At 39.4% G+C, this 24,243-nt stretch overlaps 1 protein-coding gene across 7 annotated transcripts in view; it reads right to left on the bottom strand.

Annotated features, from left to right (window-relative positions):
- PRR5L (proline rich 5 like) overlaps window positions 1-24,243 on the bottom strand; it is a 90,119-nt gene that overhangs the window by 52,818 nt on the left and 13,058 nt on the right. For all 7 annotated transcript variants that reach the window (XR_006101484.1, XM_042446088.1, XM_042446086.1 and 4 more), the window contains 3 exons: window positions 7,677-7,957; window positions 5,909-5,989; window positions 1,697-1,745 (listed from right to left, as the gene is read on the bottom strand). Coding sequence is in view for 6 of the 7 variants with exons in the window: in XM_042446088.1 (XP_042302022.1) it covers window positions 1,697-1,745; window positions 5,909-5,989; window positions 7,677-7,846 (300 nt within the window). In the remaining variant the exon portion in view is untranslated. The remainder of the gene's footprint in view (window positions 1-1,696; window positions 1,746-5,908; window positions 5,990-7,676; window positions 7,958-24,243) is intronic.

Raw genomic sequence — 24,243 nt, 5'->3', positions numbered from 1 at the left:
GATACGCAAAGATGGCGCCGGCCGTGTAGAAGGGCCGGCGCCATCTTGTACTAGGCCCAGGGGCGTCTAGAAGAGACGCCCCTTTTTTAAAATGGGACGTCCTCCGGACGTCCCAAATGCCGGTGTAGAAAGCCTCTATATTAGAGCAGAGACTTGGCTGTTTCTTAGGTTCGGTGAAGACAGAGGAAGGAACAGGTACTCAGCAGAAAAAAGTTAGGACAGGGATAGGACCAAGACAGGGATAAGAGCCAAATAGAGTCATGGACAGATGAGTTCAGATAGAAATGGAGATAGAATGAAATAGGAGAGGTAGTAGATTCTGATTAGTTAAGAGCTTGGTGAAGGGGTTGACGGTGAAGTGTATAGGGCCTAGACTCTAGGCAAAGAATTCAGGAAAATGGCTGTATTAATTTTCAAATAAGATCTTATATTTAAATAAATATAGAGCCAGCTTACATGTTTGTTGTTTGAACCTTATCTTATTCAATATTTGTTAATGGTTCACTTTTATAGCTCTGCCTGAGAGTCATTCAGTTAAAGATTTTAAAGAAGAAAAATGGTCACAGAGTTACAACCCTGAACCCAACATATTATTCTGTGCAACAGTATATTATTCTGTGCAACAGTATATTATTCTGTGCAACAGTATATTATCTGAGTTATCACTGTGTGAATGCAAGTATTGTACAATTAAGACCTATCAGTTTTACAAATGACATGCTCTTGATGGAGGTGAAAACTTCCAGGAGTAATTGATTTATATGGATCAGCACAGCTACCTAGATTTTTGTCCACTCCTTGGGGAGGGGGCATGACCAATTGGCAAGCAGTCTTTCTCCCTTCTTAGAGCAACACATAGAATAACCCAGAAACAATAATGCAGCAGAGGAAACATCTCAAATTACTTTGTTTTGTACAGTAAACCTTTATTTTATTTTATTTATTGCATCTATATCCTGTCTTTCTCCCAAAATGGGACCAAAGTTGTTAGCATGTTGCTTTGACACAATCTGCTTATTGGTCATACCACTGGGGGTGGATCATCATCCCAAGTAAACAAAAGATCACTGTTGGAAATAATTTCTAATGCTGTGCTTAGCTCTCAAACATATGAGGAAAGGAATAAAAGATTTTTCACCACAAGTGTCTCCAAGTAAGTACAACTAAAAATGATCATTACAGCTCAGCTAATTGGAATCTTATGACAAACTGGAATACAGTTGTTCAGCCTTACTTTGACCCTTATTACCACATAATTAATGTTATTCGTGCAACTAATGCAAGACTATTCAAAACTTGGTATCTTCCACAGAACATAGCCAATGTGATATAGCAATTGGAATGCTGCACTGGGACTTTGGAGATGCAGGTTTCAAGTCCCCATTGATCCATAAAATTCTTTAAGTGACCTTGGCCAATCCCTCATTCTCAGCCTCACAAGACTATTTTTGGTACTGCTGTAGTAAGGAAAAATAGGGAGGAGCAGGGAACACATATGGGTCATTAAGCTTACAAAATGGAATATACATGCAACAAACAATAGCCTAGACCGCAACATTAAGGCAGGATATAAATCCCATAAATATAATCAATGAAAATATACACAGCCATCAAAAGGCATTCAACTTGCTCCAATACATATCAAAAGATACTAGGGACACAACTGTCCACTGTCCATTTAAGAAATAGCTGTTACCTGAAAATAGTCTGTGATGAAAGGTCCAAGTTCACTCTTCAACAATCGCCTTAAAAAAACAAACAGATCACATGTTATATAAAAAATGCTGGATTTTCACACTTGCTTTATTTGAACTCTACAAAGCACAGGTAAGGATGGCAAACAACTCTGAAATTATTTCCTTCAATTCTTGCATATTTTCTCATCATACATCCATCTAGTAGCCAGTATTATCAAAGACTTTACCCTCTACAGCTTTTTTAAGAGTCATTTTGTTATTAACTTCCCTCAAGTCAACCTCAACTCATGGTGATCCTGTGGATGAGACATCTCCAAGTACCCTGTCCTCCACTGTTCTGCCCAGGTCCTGCAGGCTCAGGCCCATGGCCTCCATGATCGAGTCTAACCATCTGGAGTGTGGTCTTCCTCTCTTTCTACTGTCCTCTACCTTTCCAAGCATCATTGTCTTTTCTAGTGAATCATGCCTTCTTATGATGTGACCAAAATACAACAGTCTCAATTTATGTATCCTGGTTTCTAGAGAGATTTCAGGGTTGATCTGTTCCAGAGCCCATTATTTTGTCTTCTTGGCTGTCCACAGTATCTCTAGCACCACATCTCAAATGAGTTGATTTTCTATCAGCTTTCTTCACTGTTCAGCTCACACATTCACACATGGTGATGCGGAATGAAGTAGATTGGACAATCCTTCCTCGGGTGTTAACAATTAAGCTACTCTGATAGCCTTTGGCTGAAGAGCAGGGTATAATAATAATAATAATAATAATAATAATACTTTATTTCTACACTGCTCTTCCAGAACGATCAAAGCGGTTCACAGATCTTTAAAAATTATACATCATAAAAGTACACATCATAAAATATGTATCAATAAAACTAATAAAACCAACAGCGTATAAAAACAAACATGGAATCTATCGATCGCAATTAACCTTTTCTATCAGAGGAGACATTCTCTATAAAGAGTCCGAAGGAAATGCTAATTGGAAGAGGTGGGTCTTTAGAGCCTTTTAAAAAGCATCCAATGTAGAGGTCATACGAAGCTCTTCTGGAAGTTTATTCCAATACATTGGTGCAGTCGATGTAAATGCTCTCTGGTGAGTTGCTGCCAATCTCACCTTACGATGTACTAGTAGATTTTTCCCTGATGTTCTGAGAGTGTGGGGTGGACTATTTGGGGAGAGGCGTTCCCTTCAAGTAACTCAGGCCCAAGCCATATAGGGCTTTATAGGTAATAACCCACACTTTGTATTGAGCCCGGAAGCTAATAGGCAGAAATCTCTGAAGATGCCAGCCACAGATGCTGGTGAAACGTCAGGAAGAAACTCTTCTAGAACATGGCCACATAGCCCAAACCCCCCCAAAAAAACTAAGGTCCTGTAGTTGCTACAAACTTTTGTCTCCTCCTTTTTGTGGATGGGAATGTATATTGATCTCTTCCAATCTGTGGGTCACTGCTTTGTTAGCAGATTTTAGCTAGAACTATACTTGAATCTGTTTCTGTGAATTCATTTGGTATGCCGTCTGTCCATGAACATTTATTCGTCCCTATCACTTTGAGTGCAACTTTCACTTCACTTTCCAAAATCTGGAGTTCATCTTCATAAATTACATCTTCCTATCTGTCATTCAACTTTTCACATTTCTATACAGCTCTTGTCTGTATTGCCTCCATCTTTTTAAATTAGATTATTATTTCATCATGGTTGTGTATTATGTTCCCCTTCTGGTTGTAATGCATTCCCACCTTCGGTTTAAATTTCTCTTTGATTTCCTCAATCTTGTATGAACAATCTCTTATCCTTCCTTTTCTTTTTCTTTTTCTTTTTTTTTCTTTTTTTTTTTTTTTTTTTTGTTATCTATTTCTCTGCATTGATTGTTGTAGTATCATTCTTTTTATCTTTGCACACTAATCATCAGACAGTAAAATTCATGGTTCTAAATGTGTTTCTGTCTCCCTTTTCTCTTGCTTCTCTTTTTCTTTAATTGCTTGAACTATTTCATCTGTCATCCATTGTTTCTTCTTCTTCTTTTTCACCACACATCATCTTTCTGCATTCCTCTTTTACTTCTGTTCATAGCTTTTCTGGTTCCTGCTCAAGTTGGCTTAACAGTACAAATATGTTTTTCACACTTTCTTTAAATTCTGTTGTTATGTTATTTAGATATTTTGGCATAATTGTTGATTTGGTGTTCTTTTACAGCTTTATTCTAAGTTTGGATATTAGTAGTTCATGGTCTGTGCTGCAATCTGTGCCTGGTCTTGTTTTGCTGCAAGAATGGAGCTTGTCCATCTTCTGTTATCTGGTATGTAATCTATTTGGTTTTGGCATTGGCCATGTGTATAGTCTCCTTTCTGTCTGTATGAAGAAGGTATCAGTTGCTCACCTGCTTCTTTCTTGAACCAAGCCCAAATCTCCCTACTGCCTTTAATTCTGTTCTGCTTCCTACTTTGGCATTCCAACTGTCTAGAGATACCATGCAGTCCTGTTTTGGTGTGTTGTTCATTTCTTCCTGGACACTGTTCAGGCCCCTCCTACACAATGTTATTATAGTGCTATATTCTACTTTACCAACCTGGGGAACCACAGGATTTGCAGTTTACGGAGGAATATTTAGAATTCTCAGTCAGAGCGCTCTAGTGATTCAGCAGATTACAAATCCCAAGACTGGACAGGATGTTACCATGGCAGTTCAAGAAGAATAAAACCAAAGTGGGATAACTGTACAGAGTGAAAGGGCCTTTGCTTGGAACATAAGGATAAAATAAGTGGTACTCTTAACCAATGAAAGCTTACTTTATCAATATCAAATGGAGCACCAGCTCTTCACTTTTCTCAAGTGCAGCTCCTTGCAGCACACAATGGGCTGGATTAGAAACACTCATCTGTGTAAGACTACCCATAAAGCAGAAAAATTTAGTAGAAAGCCTTTTCAGTATTCAAATTCTTTCCCAAAGGAACAAGACTTTTTTTAGGGGAAGCAGGATCTCCTTTTATATTTCAGCCAGCTCCACTTTCCAAATCACTTTTCTCCTTGCAGCAGAGTGGTTTATATTGTTGACATTGGTTCAACACAAAAGAGATGCAAGCAGTCTATTTAGGTACTGGGGGTTGTACAGACTGACATAGAGCCAACATGGAGGCAGAATGGAGGCACAGTGACCACACGCTGGCCACTCCAACTCTGCCCTCATGCCAGCATGATGCTACCCAACCAATCACACGGTGGGTGTCATCGGCCTGCGTCTTTGGCCTGCGTCTTTGGGTTTGGTTCCAGGACCCCCCATGGATAACAAAAATCGTGGATGTACAAGTCTCATTAAATACAGTGGCATAGCAAAATAGCTTCCCTTATATAAAATGGATTTGGAATTTATACTTTTTAAAAAATATTTTCAAGCCATGGATGCATGAATCCATTGATAAAAAAAATCCATGGATAATGAGGGCTGACTGTATCTGGATATTTCATACTATTTTACAGTAGTTGCCTAAATCCAGCTGCTACTGAATCAATTACTGAATTACCCTGATGGGATCAAATCCTATCTGATCGTGGAAGTAAGCAGGGTCAATCAGGTTAGTATTCATTTAGGAGATTACCAAGGACATCAGGTGCTGTAAGCTTTTTTCAGAGGCAGGCAAGGGCAAATCACCCCTAAATATTCCTTTCCTAAAAAAAAATTCTTAGGTTGTCACAAGTGGGTGAGCAATTGGATTTATGACGACCGCACTTAAGTCAACATTTACACAAATTCCATTGATGAAATTGGTCTGTTCTGGTCAAGACATAGTGAATGCAGTCCTATGTCCTAAATTTTACAGCAGTAAGGTGAAGATTTTGCCACAGGGATACTGCTTTCACCAACAGAAAAAGAAGCCAGTTCCTGACTTGAAATCTATTAGTGCTACTGCCACAATTATCAGCAAACGGCAAGGGTAGGAGCACAATATGGGTCTCTAGTCTCCTATGTAGAATAATTTAGTATAGGACAGCTCTTAGACTTACTGTATGTTTCTGTATTGATTTAGCAAAACAGCTTCTTGCAAGAGTTACTGTGCCAACCACCTTGAAAATGTTCATAAAAGGGGTCAAGTAATGAATCCAAGTAACAGGCCTGTCATCATATTGGTACAATTCTCAGACAGCACCACTTGTTCTGTATCAGGCAGACTATTCCCATCTACAAAAGTCAGAGCAACATACCTGACATTTTCATTGAGAGTGTAGAGTTCATTGTTTTGCAGGCCTCCACCTTTGAACACATTGATCACTGCTGTTTGAACACTGCCAAATGGAAGCAAGACAGTTAGGGCATCCATAAATAACAAACATCAGCATGATTTACACCAAGCAATGAAATTGCAGTCAAGAACCATGTAAATATATCAGTAAGAAGAGAAAGAGATTAATTGTCTTGAAATTGCTTCTGCTTTTTTCTTCCTCCCTGAAATCACCAAACTTATTTGCTTATGGCTGCCAATAAGTAACAGTAGATCAAATATTGTTTATACACACGCCAAGGGATTAATACACAGTCCTCCATAAATGACCAGACTTTTAGACTTTTTTTTAAAGATCTGCTGTAATCCACTGTCATTCTGCAGCTATTATTCAGTGCCTTTACATGGCCACTGAAGCCCTGTCCAGCAAAAAAATTCACTATGGAAATGTTTGCCATCACTTATGCAAAGTTATCCCTGCAAACACATGCTACAGAAGAGTACTAGAAAACAACAAGCATTCTGTATGAGTCCACAAGTTTCAAATGTCTTGTTCCTCTGGTACCAGATGGTCAGTCCTAATGAGAAAATGAAGTCTTCCCTCCACCACCAAAAAAGTAGAGAAACACCCTCTAAAAACTGGAAGACAACAAGCCACTGAAATCAGGGTAAGACAGTCTTCATCAAATTCTGTAATAGCAATCATCTGACAAAGGCTGTGCTTACAAAGTTTTTTCTATGGATGCCGGCCATGAACTATGGATGCCAGCCATGAAAGCCTTTGACTTCACGCTGTGCTTACAACTCCTGATTCAGTGATATGAGGTACACAAATACAGCAAATTCTGAATCAAAAACTGAACCATTGTTTGGCATCACATGAGTGAGCCTTAGAATCCCCTTCTCCAGCCAATGAATCAACTCCTTTCTTGCCTTCCCACTTAAAGAACAGCCAAAGCCCATTATATTTGAATCAGCAAACTGTGGCTCACCCTTGTCTTGCAAACCAGAACTGTGAATTACAGATAAATACAAACTGGAGAGGATCAAGATAACCAGAAACCTGAATATGATTTCCAACATATGAAGAAACAAGCAAGGGATAATGTCAGTAAAAACATATAATAAATCTGTACCATTTAAAAATGCATACCCATTATCTCCCAGTAAGGGATCCCTACATTGGAAGTTCCTTTTCACAATACTGTGGTGTAAAACCCTGCCTGACAGCATCTGACAAGAAGACAAGAATTTACATTCATACAACTTCTCCTTAGTGAAGTTTATCCTTACTTCACTAAGGAGAAAGTTAAACCAGGTGAAAATTCAAAGCTGCTTTTGTGGCCCAAACTTCTTTATCGACATAAGAAAGAGCCACAGCTGAGCAGTAAAATATATGCTTTGAATGCATAACAAGCAAGATTCAACCCACAACTGTTTCAGGTAAGAGGACTGGAAAAGATATCTTCTGAGAACTTGCAGAGCACTATCCCTTGACATAGACAATACTGGACTTGATAAGCCAAGGATCTGATTCAGTAGCCTTTTCACATATTTGGGTTTTCTTTCACACCAGGATTATGTCAGCTAGAAAGAAGACCTCTACTCAAATATCTGTGCAGGCAATCTGCAGGTGCACAATGAAACATATGTATGGTTGGTGAAAAGGGCCATCCTGAAGCTATATGTATGTGGAGAATCCCAACATGTCACAAAGACTAGTATAAAGTATTCCCATGGTTTTTTCTCACCTGTTCCATGCAGAATTAGAGCTGAAGTGTAGAGACTGCCGGGCTGCCAAGAACCGTGGTAAATCACTCAGCACTGGGGAGCTCATAAAACGTGGCCGAGGTCTCCGGAATGAGCCCATCTTCTGAAACTGGAAGAGAATTGCTGGTGTTGTGGTAGAATCCCTAGTCATTAGTTCAGGTGGAAAGAAACTGAGAAATGTTCTTGCAAAAGAAGGCCAACAGACCACTGTTGAGGATGTAAGCTAGTGGCTCTATTGGTGCCTTCAGAATCGGAATTCAGCCTGTTACAAGAGGAAAAAGAGATACATTAAAACTGAGGCTATTGAACAAAAGCATGCCTATTGTAAAATGTATGACTCAAAGTTATTAATTTAGATGGTGGTGATCTGGAGGATGTATATATCATAGAATCATAGAACCATAGAGTTGGAAGAGACCACAAGGGCCATCCAGTCTAATCCCCTGCCATGCAGGAACTTTCAATCAAAGCATTCCTGACAGATTGCCATCCAGCCTCTGTTTAAAGTCCTCCAAAGAAGGAGACTACACCACACTCCAAGGGAGTGTGTCCCACTGTTGAACGGCCCTTACTGTCAGGAGGTTCCTCCTAATGTTTAGGTGGAATCTCTTTTCTTGTAGCTTGCATCCATTGCTCCAGGTCCTGTTCTCTGGAGCAGCAGAAAACAAACTGGCTCCCTCCTCAATATGATATCCCTTCAAATATTTAAACAGGGCTATCATATCATTTCTTTACTTTCTCTTCTCCAGGTTAAACACCCCAGCTCCCTAAGTCCTTCCTGATAAGCCATGGTTTCCAGACCCTTCATTATTTTGGTGGCCCTCCTTTGGACAATCCAGTTTCTCAACATCCTTTTAAAATTGTGGTGCCCAGAACTAGACACAGTATTTCAGGTGGGGCTTGACCAAAGAAGAATACATCCCGTGATCTAGGCACTATATTTCAATTGATGCAGCCTAAAATTGCATTGGCCATTTTAGCTGCCGCATCGCACTGTTGACTCATGTTCAACTTGTGGTCTACCAGGACTCCTAAATCCCTTTCCCGCATAGTCTTGTTAAACCACCTGTCCCCCATCCTATAGCTATGCATTTCATTTTTCCACCCTAAGTGCAGTACCTTACATTTCTCCATGTTGAATTTTATTTTGTTAGCTTTGGCTAACAAATGTTCTCTGTTATATATTGTGTTAATTTTACATCATGATTAATAGAATGATTTTACAACCTGTACCTTGGCAAATCCCAAACCATTTGACATCAACACAGAAGATTTTAGGCTTGCAATGCCAAAGTCCTGATGGTTTTTGCCAGTGGAAATTTCCTTTACGAAGTTGAGACAGTTCATGCTTCTCCCACTGAAAATTTGTACTGTCACTATGCCAAAGGAGATTCATTGTGTCACCCAATCTGGATTTGTTTTTTTTTTTTTTTTTTGGGGGGGGGGGGTTCAGATTTAGCTTTTGGTCATGGCTACACAATGGGCATTTCAAATTTGCTTCACATCTCAAAAAAACCAACCCAACAGTGGTCACCAAAAAGAAAAGCAGCAAGCTTTCTTGCACTGTCCCATGGAATAATGCTGTGATTAAGGTCAGAAGCTGAAACCCTTTGTTCAGTTCTTAGTTCAGGAATAACTGAAGCTATTCATGGAAGCCATTCTTTCAGTCGCAATTCACTCCAAACTGCAGCACAGGAATAACAAAAAGTCCACACTCCACCCTGCAAACCACAGAGTTGGCAGACCAGTCAGTGGACTAAAAATAATATAAAATGATGTAAAAATGATATTAAAATTATATTTTAAAAGATGGAGAAAATATACAGCAGAGCTGTATAAAAAATGTGAAAAGTGGAATGACATATGTGAAGAAGAAACATATAAAGATAAACCCTAAATTTTGGAAAGTGAAGTAAAAGCCACTCTCAAAGCAACAGAAAAGAATAAATCACTAGGAACAGATGACATACCACTAGAACAATCCACAGAAGCAGAATCAAGTTCAGTTCTAACTAAAATCTGCCAACAAATATGGAAAACAAAGCAATGGCCCACAGATTGGAAGAAATCAATATACACTCCCATCCACACACAACAAAGGAGACATAAAAGACTGTGATAACTACAGAACCATTGCAGTAATTTCCCATGCCTACAAAGTCATGCTCAAAATTCTGCAGCAGACTCCTGTAATAAGGTGTAAGAAATCCCAGAGGTGTAAGATGGATTCAGGAAAGGAAGAAACTCTAGGGATCACATTGCAAACATACTATGGATAACTGAGCACACCAGGGGATTCCAAAAGAAAATCTATGTATGTTTTATTGGCTGCAGCAAAGCCTCTGACTGTAGAAGACATGAAAAGTTATGAAACTCTCTCAAAGAAATGGGAGTGACACTACATTTGATTGTCCTGATGCATAACCTGTCCTAAGGACAAGAGGCTGCCATCCAAACTGAATACAGGGGTACCCCGGGTTACGAATTTAATTCGTTCCGCCGCCGCTTTCGTAACCCAAAAGGCTTTCGCAAGCCGAAAACCCATAGGCGCTAATGGGGAAAAGCCGCGATTTGGTGCGAAAAAGCGCCGAAAAGCACCAAAATTTCTTTCGTAACCCGAAATAACCTTCGTAACCCGGAACAGTTTTTTTCAATTGATTTTTTTCGTAACCCGGAAATTTCGTAAGGCGGCGCATTCGTATCCCGGGGTACCACTGTACAGATAAACACAATGTTTCCCAATAGGCAAAGGGGTCAAGAAATGCTGCATACTCTATTTATTCAAACTGTACACAGAAAATATCATATGCAGAGCAGGCTTAGGCTCAGAAGCAGGTGAAATTAACAATGGAGGATGGAACATTAACAACATAACACATTCAGACAACACAATACTACTAGCAGAAATCAACAAAGACCATCTATTGAAGGAGGTCATGGAAGAAAGTGCCAAGGTAGATTTAATGTTGAATACTAAGAAAACAAAAATAATAACTACAGAAGATCAACAAGAATTTTTCTAGACAATGAGAAAACTAAAATAGCCAAAGAGTTCTCATATCTAGGATCAAATATTGATCAAAACAGTGACTGCAGTCAAATTAGAAGATAGCTAGGATTGGGAAGGGCAGCTAATGAAAAAACTGGACAGGATCCTAAAGTGTAAAGATACAACATTGAACATCAAAATGAAGATCATCCAAGCCACTGTATTCCCCATCAACACTTACAGATGTGAGAACTGGACAGTGAAAAAGGCAGATAGAATGAAAATCGACTCATTTGAGATGTGGTTCTGGAGAAGAATGCTGAGGAGAGTGTGAACAACCAAGGAGAAAAACAAATGGCTCCTGAAACAGATTAGCAAACACTCCCTGGTAGCCAGGATGACTAAATTGAAGCTTTCAAACTTTGGCCACATCATGAGAAGGTAGTGGTGTCACTGAAGGGGTCTGTGGAGTTCAGACCACACTGGATGACATCCCAGAGAAGAGGTGACAACTGGTTGGTCCCTTCTCCATCTTTGGTGCAGGAGGGACAAGTGCACACCCTTCCTGGCTGCTGCATCACCAGGCTTTCTCCTCAGGGAGAAAGTTTAGCAACAGAGCAGCCAGAAAGGGCACATGGTCACCCCTCCTACTGCTCCATCATTGGGCTTTCTCGTCAGAGAGAACACCCAGCATGAGTGGTGAATACATTCCTTCTGTCCCCACCTGCTGCCTCACTTGTCCAACCAGGACAATGCAGCAGCTGGGGAGGAAGGGGAACCAAGGGTGTCTGCTGGCAGCCCTCTACACCAGGTGACATCCTAGCTAGTGACATCATTGTGAGAAGAAATGAATAACTGGAAAAGACAATAATGCTAGAAAAGATAGAGATCAATAGAAAGAGAGGAAGACCACACACCTCCAAAGGCTGGACTCAATCAGAGAGCCATGGGCCTGAGCCTGCAGGACCTGAGCAGACCAGTGGAGGACAGGGCATCTTGGAGATGTCTCACCAATAAGATGATCATGAGTTGTCAACTCGAAGACAGTTAAAAACAAAAAGGTTTTCTGGAGTCTTTCTGGTATACTGGCACCTTTGGCTACCAGGAATTTTACAGTGACAAAACAGAAAGCAACGTTTACAAACTGCTCACTGCCAAAGGAACTGACTCTCTCAAAAAGATATACACACATTTAGTCAAAGGTAATTTCCACCACTAATTTACCAATCTGTCATCTGAACTGCTGTAGTACTAATGAGAACAAGCCAAGCACTGGAGCCAGAAGTCTATTAGTCACAGGAGCTGCCAAATTCCCATAAATTTCTCCCAGCTGGCACATCAGCATCACCAGCACAATGAGGCCACATCAAAGCTCTTTGCCTTTAAGAGAATGAAAAATTCAGCTGACTAACTTATTAAACATGCCCCATCAGTTCATTCATTTAGATTAAATTGGTATTTGCACAACTTCACTTCAGAGAAATTGTGGCTTAAAACAATGATAACAAAGCATTCTTCATACCAGTAAGTGACCAAGATCATTCAGTTCAGTTATGTGCATGGCTCACAGGGACAAGACAAATTGTACAGCATACACACACACCCTGTGAAATCCATGAAAACACAATACATTCACACTCACAAAAATGTGACTGGGAAATAGGTATTACTTTTTACAATTCTGGTTTTGAACTACAAGGTTGCTTTCTAGTTGAAAGAACACCAAACTTAAGGCTCAGTACATACAAATGAACACCACCCAGGGTCAGGGGTTTCCCTGCAGACATTGGATTGCTAATTAAATAGACACACATATCCTCCCGCATATCCTCCCACCCCTGAGGCCTTGCCATTCAACGACAGACCAAAACAAAGATTAACATGTAAATCACTTCCTCCCAACCAAGGGTCACACAAGTATATATACCCCACATACTTCCATGCCACCACCCACTAAAGATGCCAGCCACAGATGCAGGCAAAACTTCAGGAATAAATTCTTCCAGAGTGCAGCCACATAGTCCAGAAAGACCATAGAAAACTCTATTGTTGGGTACCTTCAAGTCATTTCTGGCCTATGGCAACCATAAGGCTACCCTATAATGGGGTTTTCTTTACAAGATTTGTTCAGAGGGAGTTTCCCATTGCCATCCTCTGAGATAGATGGCATGCACACTAATGACACAGAAATATTCACAGACTATTTAAATCCAACAATGCCTCAAACTTAAAATAACTACTTTTCTACATCCCCTCTTCCAACACCAAAGTGCCACATATTCCCCAAGCCTTTTCATGCTTACTTAGCAAAAGTGCTACAGTGCAAATGAATCCAAGGTAAGAATGCATACAAGCACAACTATCAGTTGAATACAATGTATAAACTTAGAGCTTTTAATAACTTAAAGCATCTAGTTAAAAGTCTCCCAATTAGTTGCCATTAGTTACCACTGATTTTAAAAAGCTGGTCTTTACTTCCTTCTTATCCAAAAGTAGAGTTTAAAACTTTTTTTAAAAAAAAATTAAGGATAAACATTACTAGTTACTTTAAGTGTAACATGCTAAAGACATTATTAGGGTGTCTGCATTATTGTTCTTTTAAAAAAAAAGACTTACAAATCAAAAACTAGCCCCAAATCCCATAAAACTACTTTAGAAGCAATGAGTAAAATTTTTTAAAAGTAATGATATTACAAATTTGTTATTTATCATTGTTATGTGTTATTTCTAAGCTTGGTTTGAAAGAAGCTAAAATTAAACACTCTTACTTGTGTGGTGATGTTGTTGTTTTTTATCATAATGCTACACACTGCTACCTTGTGGTAGAAAGCACATCTAAGTAGTAAGGCCTTAGATGACTGTAACTATAAATTAACTAAAACAATCAATAATACAATGCAAAAGAAGAGATACTATGGACCCTATCGCATTGTAAATCACTGCCGAATCGCTGGGCGCCAGCATCCCATATCCCAGCTGTGTTCAGACAGCCATTTTTAAAACTGAGGAAACTTCCATATTCAAAAAAGGGGCCAGCAGAGTATGGCTGGGACATGGGATGCTGGTGTGTGGTGATTTGGCAGCGATTTACAATGCGATAATCCCTGCCTCCATGCCACATCCTGGGTGCAGCCTGTTAGACTACTGCTGGCTTAAAAGGTAATGTGATAAGGTCCTATATCTCCTATTATAGTGTGTGTGAGTAAGAGGAAAAGAGAAGGTGTCTTGAAGTGTTTTGTCAGCATACAGCAAGCCCATGAATTTCAGAGGCTTTTTTAAAGCAAGGAATACTCGGGGAGGGGGGGGGGGTCCTTCCTCTGAAGTATAGTCTGTAGCACTAAATAGTACACTGCAAAAAGAGATACTATCCCCTTTTATTTTAGAACTGTAATGTAACTTAGTTACGCTTGGTTACAGCAAAATTTGAATTACTTATGTTTGTTTTTTTAAAAACTGGTTAATTCCACATTGTGCCACAGAATACAGTATCAAACCAAATTTCATAGAGCTTTATCATTTTTCCTGCAGAGACTCATAATTTACCAAGAATGCACAAGCATGCAAATAAGAAAAGCTACACTCCACACCACTCTGACAACAAATCTAACCTTGATGTAAAATTCATCTTCCTCTTTGTGCTAACAATTTACCACACTTTCTGTATCTTATGCTTGATCTGTAGCATACAAACTGGCTAATAATTCACAACATCTATATTAAGCCTACCAATAAAAGTTACTACCCTTGATACATCTAGCAGTTATTCAGAATCCAGCTGTGAGGGCACTTCTGCGTTATCAAATCATTGGGGCCCCCCCCCAATATAAGCTCCAATTGGGATTGTAATGGCTCTTCTATACATGTCTGTTCTTTTGGCAGGTAACTGTGCTATGTTGATAATACCACTGAAACAAAACATAGTTATGCAACAGTGGAAAGGAAAATTCTTCTCGCTATTCCTATTCCTCCCCCACCACTGAGCCAGATTTTGCTGAATGCATTTGCAAGCTCCCCCGAGCATTTCTGGTATACAAAATACTGTCCACAAGGCAGACAGGGTAATGCAGGGTTGGGATTCTGATGTCAGTGCAGTGGTGAATCCACTCCAGGTTTAGTCCAAGTTTTAATGAGGAAGCTGGATTCTATCCCCAGATAGGATTAGCACTTTGGATAGCTCCTTTAACAGTCAAACCATTAAATTCACTTTGGAATCACCAGCTTCTATTCCCATTTTACCTCACTTCAGCCAGTCTTTTGAATTGTGCATGCTATTGTCTAATCACTGATTTATCAATACCTCATCATACCCCCCCTTCCTTCCTTGTTTTAAAACAAACATGGGGCTTGTCACTCAGTGCTTCTGCAACCCTTTCTTTAAAAAACCTCACAGAAACTCACACCTTAAAAACAGTTCTGCTCCTAAAGTGTCTCAAACATGCTGCTTTTTCATCTTTAACTGTGGCAACTTTAAAAGGGAAAACAAAAACAAATTTGTTTGTTAAAGGAAGCTGTGCCTCAAAAATAATTTAATTATAGACTGCAAATGACCTGAACATGACATCTTATGACCGTTGCATGAAAAGCCAGCCTCCACAAGAAAACAACAATGATATAAAAATGACATCTGGAATTATCCTGGGAGCATTTGTGACAACATTTAGAGACAGAGGTTTCCACACATCAAGAGGTCTAAGTCGCGTACAAATAATATCTAACTTTACAGTAAGATTTGTTTTTACAATAGCTCTGTATGTCCACCTGCTTTTCAAAACTGGAGAGGTTTCTAAAACAGTCTTCAATGCCACAACAAGAGATGGTATTCTGGAGTGGGTAGATCAAATGGCCCATTAGGCATGTAGAAGCCCTTGGGCATTTTGAAAGGTGCTCTCCAGATCATGTGCCTAATGCCTGCCCAAAACATCAATACTTGAATAGTTAAAAGGTCTAAAACACTTCACAGGTAAGACAAACAGGTTTTCTGAAACACTTGATGCAGAAACAAATCATGATTCTGAGACAACACAAAAAATGCTATTGGCAACATAAATTTAGAAATGGTCTTCCAGATAGTAGTTCAAGCATCTACTGGCTTACACTAAGAAGCCTGCTGTTCCACAATATCTTTCATGATGAATCTACATTATCTGCTGGACTTTCATCAGGCATTTGCTAATTTAGACTACAACATTAAACAAACTAGAGGGCCTAAATACTCTGATCTTGGAAATTAAGCAGGACCAGCCAGGTTAGGACTTAGATGGGAGACCGTCAATGAATATGAAATATAGCTGTAGGTTATATTTCAGAAGAAAAACCTGCCAAAATCACCACTGTGTATTCCTTGACTAAGTAAAAGCCTATTAATGGGGTCTCCATAAGTTGATAAACAACTTAAAGACACAAACACACAGTACATACTCCATAAGTTGACATACTCCACACACATACTCCATAAATTGACAGGAAATTTGAAGGTACATACACTCCTGAACACTTGCATGGGAAGAAAGTCCCATTGAAATCCAAGGAGCTCGTTTCTGAATACACATTATAATATTATACTCTCATCGGCCTGTTACAGACAGGCCAAAATAAAGCTGCTTCGAATCACTTTGGAGATATGGTATTTCAATGATGCATGCGTCCTAAGAGTCCAAAAGCTGCACCAAAGCTGCACTCCAGTCCTTAGAACTGGCACGTGGCTTTGGTGCGGCTTTTGGACTCTTAGGACGCATGCATCATTGAAATACCATACCTCCAAAGTGACTCGAAGCAGCTTTATTTTGGCCTGTCTGTAACAGGCCATCATTTAGCAGAAGCCTAAAGCCAATTGTGAATCCCAACTAGAGAAGGCCATTGAATCATTTGTTGAGTAGTAAATCAACATATATGGGATATAAGGAAAGGTTGATTTGTCATTCTGCAGCTGATGCAGTCAGTACATGCTAGTTAAAAGCAGTGATGATTTAGACTTCAGTGTCTGCAGGTAATTCTCAATTGCTCCAGGGAAGGTTTGCTATATATTATAGTGCTTGATGTATTTTTTCTTGGATTGCTACTCTACATATCTCTAACCATTCTCCCTCTCCAAAAAAGATGTGGATGAAAAGTTTTAGGCAGTATGGAACAGGTTTTGGGGAAGATCCATCTAAAGATTAATGATCTCTGTGAATTTCTAAAAAAATATCAGATACCAGTAGCTCCTTTCTACCCATTTCAATCATGCCACAGAGAAATAATCAGCACAGATATCTGTTGCTTTCAAATAAAGTAAATCTTTAACTGAAAACAGTATCTTTCCAGACCCATGTTTATTTTCAAAGCACATATCATATATTTATGTGTGAGTGTACTTACACATGTGTGAATGTGCACATCTACTTTCATACTGGCTTCATCAGAAGACGTAACCAGCTTTAAATAATTCACTAATAGCTTTTTTTTAACATGCACTGTTAAAGTTCACAGTTATTTCTACAATTGTTGGACAGTTGCCCTTCTGGCCTACCGGCCATGCTGGCTGGGAGAATCCAGAGGCAATGAAGTAGCCTTTACCAAGTTTTTCCATTTTTATACATGAATACTTGTCTGTAGCTACTTACTCGTGTTCAATGTATACTATAATACATTTCTTGCCAACAGCTTTCAAAGCATACCAAATACATAGTTTGTTTCCAGTTGCTTTCTCCACCCACACATTGATATTTCTAGGCAAATATCTGGTTACAGAAGGAAAAAATGTAAAGACAGAAGACTAAAGAGAACCACAGAGGTGAAAACAGACAGTTGGAATGGGCTTCAATTGTAGTTTAATCCTTCAAAGAATTAGAAACTGAATTGAAAAGCACATTCTGGAGATAACCTTAAGAACCACATGAGAAACTAAATATTTTTTGAACTAACTTGAAAGAGTTTTCAAGAAAAGTCAACAGTTCAGATGTTCATACTCCATAGGATAGGAGAAGGATTCATGCAGTGCTCCAAATTGTGCTGGGCAATATCTTTCATTGTCCTTTATTGTTGGCTATGTTTCCTAGAGCAGATGGGACTTGTAGTTCAACAAGAGAAGCACATGATTCTCACCCTTGCTGTAGAACACTGTGAAGAAGAGGACACTGAATTTGTTATGGTCAGTTTGCAGAAGGCATAAGATTAGCCTTAGCCTTAAAAGGCTTCAATTGGATTGTTAAGTGCTATCTATTCAGATGCAGCAACTGGGTTGCTTTCTAACTAGGCTCCATAGTATCAGACACGAAAATGTCAGCTGTATTTAAAAAAAGGGGGGGGGGAATCTATGGCATAGGAACTATGGCTTCCGTGCCATTTCTTCAGCACAAATCATATACAAATATAATCTCAATAGTCAATTAATATAATTTGTGTATTGTTATCCATATATATATATATATACACACACACAAATTTGAATACAAGTAATTGAAACAAGACAAATACTTTAGGCTTATTAATAATTGCATTATTTGAATAACCATATCAATAAGCTATTTTACATATACTAATAATTATGGAAAGATTTGAGAGCCAGCATGGTATAGTGGTTTGAATGTTGAACTGTGCCTCAGGAGTTCAAATTTCTGTTCTGGCATGGAAACCCACAGGGTGACTTTGGGCAAATCAGACTCTCTCAATCTCAGTCTCAGAGTAAAGCAAAGGCAAACCCCCTCTGAACAAATCTTGCCAAGAAAACCCCATAATAGATTTGCCTCATGGTTGCCATAAGTTGGAAATGACTTGATTGCACACAACAACAATGGAAAGATTTAATATAAAGTGGTTATCCAAGGATAACTTGAAATAACTGAATATGTTTTAAATTGTTCTTACCAAACTTTGGTTGTTTCCATCATGTGAGATGTTTTATATGTTTCACACAGAATTCAAAAGAGTGTTGGACTGTATCTTTCAGATACACACCCTCATAGCAATGTGGCCAGTGCTAATGCAGACTGAGGGATTCTGGGAACGAACATTTCAAAAATAGGTTTTTCAAGCTCTGGTTTAATAAAAACACACCGAGCTCCCCACCCACCCACAATATTTGTTATATGGGTGAGGTCAGCAACTAGTTTTACTGAAAAACTATTCTGAGAAAACCTAGCAAGATCTTGCCAAACATCCAAGAGCAAGGAGAGGTACCATATATTTCAGGTATATACAGACAAACCTGCTTTGCTTTTTACTTTACCACAACCCTGTAACCTAGTGCAAAAGAGTATATATGAACTTCAGTTTAAAGAATTACAACCCTTAAAAATGAGTTACCATGTTTTCTTTCCATTTCATCTATATTATTTAAGGCAAAGAGTCATTTTGTGCTCCTATTGATCAACAATGAGGGTGTCAAAAATCCTTGCTGATTTTGTACAACAAATTACCCCACATGCTTCTGCTAGATCTTGATCTATCTTCTGCTCTCAGTGCACTCCCATCTTGCAATGGCCTGTTCCCAAGTCTTAACATCTCCTTGCCCTGTTTCATATCTGGAGTTGTAACTATGCAACAAACAGATTTGCCCAGAGACCTGTAGTGGCAGACTATACTTGCAAATAAAATTTTAAGAATATAAAAATTCCCATTGCTGGCCTAGCTCCTTGCCACTGCAATCCATCTGCCCAATAAACCCCTATGGCAAAAACCTGGCCAGTCCATAGGTCCTGGGAAGCTAACAAGCAATACTCAGTGGTGACATTTTAAAACAGACCATCCATGTTCAGTGGCAACACATTTATCAATACCAAGTAACAGTAGATACCTAGATCATGGAGAGCCAGTGTGGTGTAATGCTTTGAGCATTGGACTACAACTCTGGGGATGAGGACTTGAATCCCTGCTCAGCCATGGAAACCCACTGGGTGACCTTGGGCAAATCACACTCATTCAGCTTCAGGGAAAGGCAAAGGCAAAACTCCAGGTTCACCTTAGAGTCACCATTAAGTCAGAAATGGCTTGAAGGCACACAACAACAACACAACAACTACACCTACATCATGACAATTATTTCATATCTCAGAGAGTAATCTAGCACAAGAATTTTCTAATCTGTTTCTAAGGTCAACTATAAAGATGCTTCCCAAGCTAAATAAAGCTTGCTTAAATTACCACTATGTTAAATTACCAACTTGGGACTGTTTCATTCAGCAAGGTATTTCACTGAAAGAAAATATCACAGGAAGAATGCTCAAAAGACACAATTCAATCCATACCTCTTCACTCCCGATGTGGTGGAGTTTATTATTTAATTTTTTTAAAAAAAATATCCTGCCTTTTTCCTGACACAGGGCCCAAGTAGTCCCTAAACATCTGAAGAGTGATAGATCTGGAGAAGCTATTCAAAAGTTAAATAAAAATAACTGTGTACAAAAATCCACTAGTCAAGCCTAAAGACAGTCAAAGCCAGAGGTGAGAGGTTTTCAAAGCCCACAGGCCTCCTGAGAGTCCATACCTACACACAAAAAATTAAGTCCATACTTGCATTGTCATCACATCAGTACCTGCAAATGAGGCAGTACCTTTGTTAGTGATGGACAAAAAAGCAGGACCTCTAAAGCTTTTCACAGTATATTCAGGTATGCTTAAGCAGTCATTCAAATAACTTCATCTTAAGGTCATTTAAATCCCTCAAAAAATTTAAATTGAGTCTGAACATTAATTGGTCAACAGTGCAATTGGTGGAGGATAAGGGTAATATACCCTGCTTGTCTGATTCGTACTTGCATGCTGCTCAACTTATTTTGAACCACAGTTTTCAAATTGTGTCAAAAGTCAGTCCCACAGTAGCCAAGTCACTGCACCACACTGGCTCTCTGAACCATGTGATTCCTAAATTCTCGCCTTCCAGGTGCTTTTGGACTTCAGCTCCCAGAATCCCAGATGACTGGACAAAGTGACTGAGGCTCCTGGGAAATGCTTATAGGCAATAAAAGAGTTGGAAAAAATGCAAGTCCAGGATGGGACAGAGGCTGCCTGTGGCTTTCAAGATAATGAAGTATCTGGAAAAAAGGCAATGTTGGGTCCGGGACAGAGGGACGGGCTCAATGGCCACTTTCTGGAGCAAAGAGCACACTTCGTTGAGAAGGGTGTCTGAGGGGAGAGTGGTGAAAATGATACCCCTTGGGGGAGAGGATTGGAGCTCCAGGGCATAACCCCTACAGACGATGGAACGCACCCAGGAGTCAGATGTTATGGAGGCCCAAGAGTGGTGGAAGTGGGCCTGGCAGTCCCCAAAGGGAGTTGACAGAACGAAGTGCACTGGGGAGCTTCAGAAGCGGTGCTTGCCTTGTTCTGCATCCTTCTTATGGAAGGGTTGCTTGTATTTCTGTTTTTGTTGGTGTTTCCTTTGTTGTTGGGGAGGGAAGCGCTGTTGTTGGTAGTCCGAAGACTGGTTGGATCTACCCTGTTTGGGGGTAGGAAGGTCATCCCGAATGGCACTGAGAGAAAGGAGGGTGAGAAGTCGAGGAAGAAGACATACCACATTTACGGGCTGTGTTCTTCATTTTGTTCTTGAAGTCTAGCTTCTCATCAGTCTCCTTATGAAACAGTCCCATAGTGTCGAAGGGGAGCTCTTCGATGACCTGTTTGGCTTGAGGCATTAGATCCGAGGACCTTAGCCAGGCATGGCATTGGAGGGTCAGGGCGCCCGAGAGTTGTCGGGAAGCACATTAATTCACTATATTGTCAGGCTTGTATTTGCTAATTTAAGGATACCTTTCCAGCCAATGGCTTTAAACATCATGTTCTACCATGGTCCACCTGTATGAACTTAAATCATAACAAATGTATACAGTACAGCAAGAGGAATGGACTACTAAAACATTAAAGGGTAGCATGAATTTAGAGAAGGAGTTGCTAAAATAATTCTGTACTAAACTGGTATTTTTCTCCCTAATTTCCTGGCAATGTGTCCCATTAAAGATTTTCCTTAATTATTTTTATATTTTACACTTCATTTTCTAAAATCTGTTCTAAATGTTGTTACCTTAATGGGTAACAGAATAAGCTATAAGGCAAAAAGTACCACCCTAAGCATGTTAACTCAGACATTCAATCTGTGTTGAGTTTAGTAATCTTGGGGCCCAAACAGAAAGGCCAAAATAAAGCTGCTTCGGGTCACTTTGCAGGTATGCTGTTTAAATTATGCATGCGTCCTAAGTGGCCGGAACCCGTGCTAAAGCCACTTTTCATTCCTAAGGGCTGGAACACAGCTTTGGCGCAGCTTCTGGCCTCTTAAGATTCCTGTGTCATTTAAACAGCATACCTCCAAAGTGATCCAAAGCAGCTTTATTTTGGCCTATATATATACACACACACATTAAAAATAATCCCAATTTCATGATGAATAACCTTTGGACCATAATGTATCTTAAATAGGAAAGTTTCTTTAGATACCATATATACTCGTGTACAAGTTGACCTCATGTACAAGACGAGGAAAGGTTTCATGGTCAAAATCCTGCATTTTGATATGACCCATGGATAAGTCTGGGGTAAAGCTTAGGGGACTATAAGGAAGGGTAGAAAGGAGGAAATGCCACTTCTGTCCCTCCTTCTCTTTCTCTGGACTTCTCCCAACCAATTCTCAGGTGCTGGAGGAGAGGTTTTAATATTGGATTGAGAAAGGAAGCAAGTGGATTTAAATGGACAGTATTTTCCATAGGAAGCAAGGTCTTGCAAAATGGACTGGACAGTGGATTTAATGGGGAATTTTTCCCTCGGAAGCCTGGGCTTGCAAAATGGACCAGAGAAAGAAGCAAGTGGATTTAAAGGGAGAAGTTTTTCCATAGGAAGCCCGGGCTTGCAAAACGGACCAGAAAGAGAAGCAAGTGGGTTTAAATGGGGAATTTTTCTGATAGGAAGCAAAGGCTTGCAAAACCAACTGGAGGGGAAAGGAATTGGTGTTCAATGGAGATTGGGGCACCAGGCTTGCTTGCGTTAGGACCCTTCTAATCACTACTGATGTAATGTCCCTTATATAAGCCTACCGCAAATTTTAGGGTCAATTTTGGGGCATAAATTTCTCAACATATAATCAAGTATATAAAAGCATTCATTTTTTTTTCAAAAAAAAATCCAATTTTTTTAATATCATTAGATTTTTATCCACCCTGTTTTTTCCACTTATTTAAATCCTACAGATTTTAGTGGGTCTACTCTGGGGTGGACAATTGTGTGGGGCCAAAGGACCTCATCCTTAAGCAAGGCCAACCTCAATTTTCATCTGCATATATCTTTTATTGATATACAAATAATAACAAACCTTCTAAATAGGATACACAAACATAAACACAAACATCCCCCCCAAAAAATCCCACAATAAACACACACCCCACTCACATTAGGGAACATTAAACATAGTTGATTTCCCACTTTCCCAACATCGATGTCGATATATTACCTAGGTGTCTTTCCACTTAATTACTTAAATTAAATCTATCCTTAGTTTGGAAGAATAAACCATCCATTCAAAAATCAAATCTCAGAACCAACAAGTGCCATCTTTTCTCTTTTTCACATATAAATTGCAGGAAATTCCATTCCTTTCAAATTTATCAATTTTCCTTCAGCAGGGTGGTTGTTTATCCATCTCTTTATTATCCATTCTTCTACTGACAGGATTTTCATAGATTTCCATCTCTGGGCATATAGTATCCTTGCTCTAGTGAACATCTATTGGACTGTCTTTTCTTGTTGTTTCTTAATTTGCTCATCTATTATCACCAGTAAAATAAGAATCAAGCTTAAACCTCACTTTTATCTTGAGGACCTCCCCTGTATCACATCAAAAATTAACTTCCAATATTCTTTTCCCTTTTTACATGCCCACCACAAACATCCTTCTTGCAATTTACATTTCCAACAGCTATCCTCCACCCCCACCCCTTATATATTTTAGCCAACTTTTCTGGTGTTACATACCATGTAAACATAACTTTATAATACAGTCAGCTCCCCACATTTTCTGCTTTGAGTTTTGAGGATTTGACCATTCACAGATTTGATGTTCTGTCTAGGATGTTATGTCTAGGAATCTCCAGATTCTGCAGTGCAACTCTGTCAAAAGTTGACCAAAGAGTCGTGCTGGAAGACCTATGGTATGTTCTGCAGTGTGATTCTATTATGATCTTCTGGTGGATGCTGATTATAGAGTTGTTCTGGAGGGCCTAGAGATTCCTAGAGAGGTGTTCTCTCAGATTAAAAAGAATAGGTTTTTTAAAAAATTTGCAATTCTTCCACTTTCAGGGGAGTCCTGCAACCCTAACCTCAGCAAATGTGGAAGACCCTCTGTAAATTGTCTTAAGATGGTTAGATAATGTAAACTTTAACTCAAGTTTCCAACATCTATTTTTCACTCCTTTGTACACTTTAACCAATTTTCTGGTGTTAAATGTTATGTAAACATCATTTTATAACAAATCTCCTTAAGACTGTTTGATCATGTAAGCTTTAATACACTCCTCAAAATGACACACGAAGTAACCTATTTCTTTTTGCCATCATTCTGAGGAACTGGGGTGGGGGGGGGGGGGGACCTTAGATATTTA

This window comes from Sceloporus undulatus, chromosome 1 (assembly GCF_019175285.1).
Source record: "Sceloporus undulatus isolate JIND9_A2432 ecotype Alabama chromosome 1, SceUnd_v1.1, whole genome shotgun sequence".
NCBI classification, from domain to species: domain Eukaryota; kingdom Metazoa; phylum Chordata; class Lepidosauria; order Squamata; family Phrynosomatidae; genus Sceloporus; species Sceloporus undulatus.
Note: the sequence above shows the minus strand (reverse complement) of the source record. Positions and strands in the feature narration are given on the sequence as shown.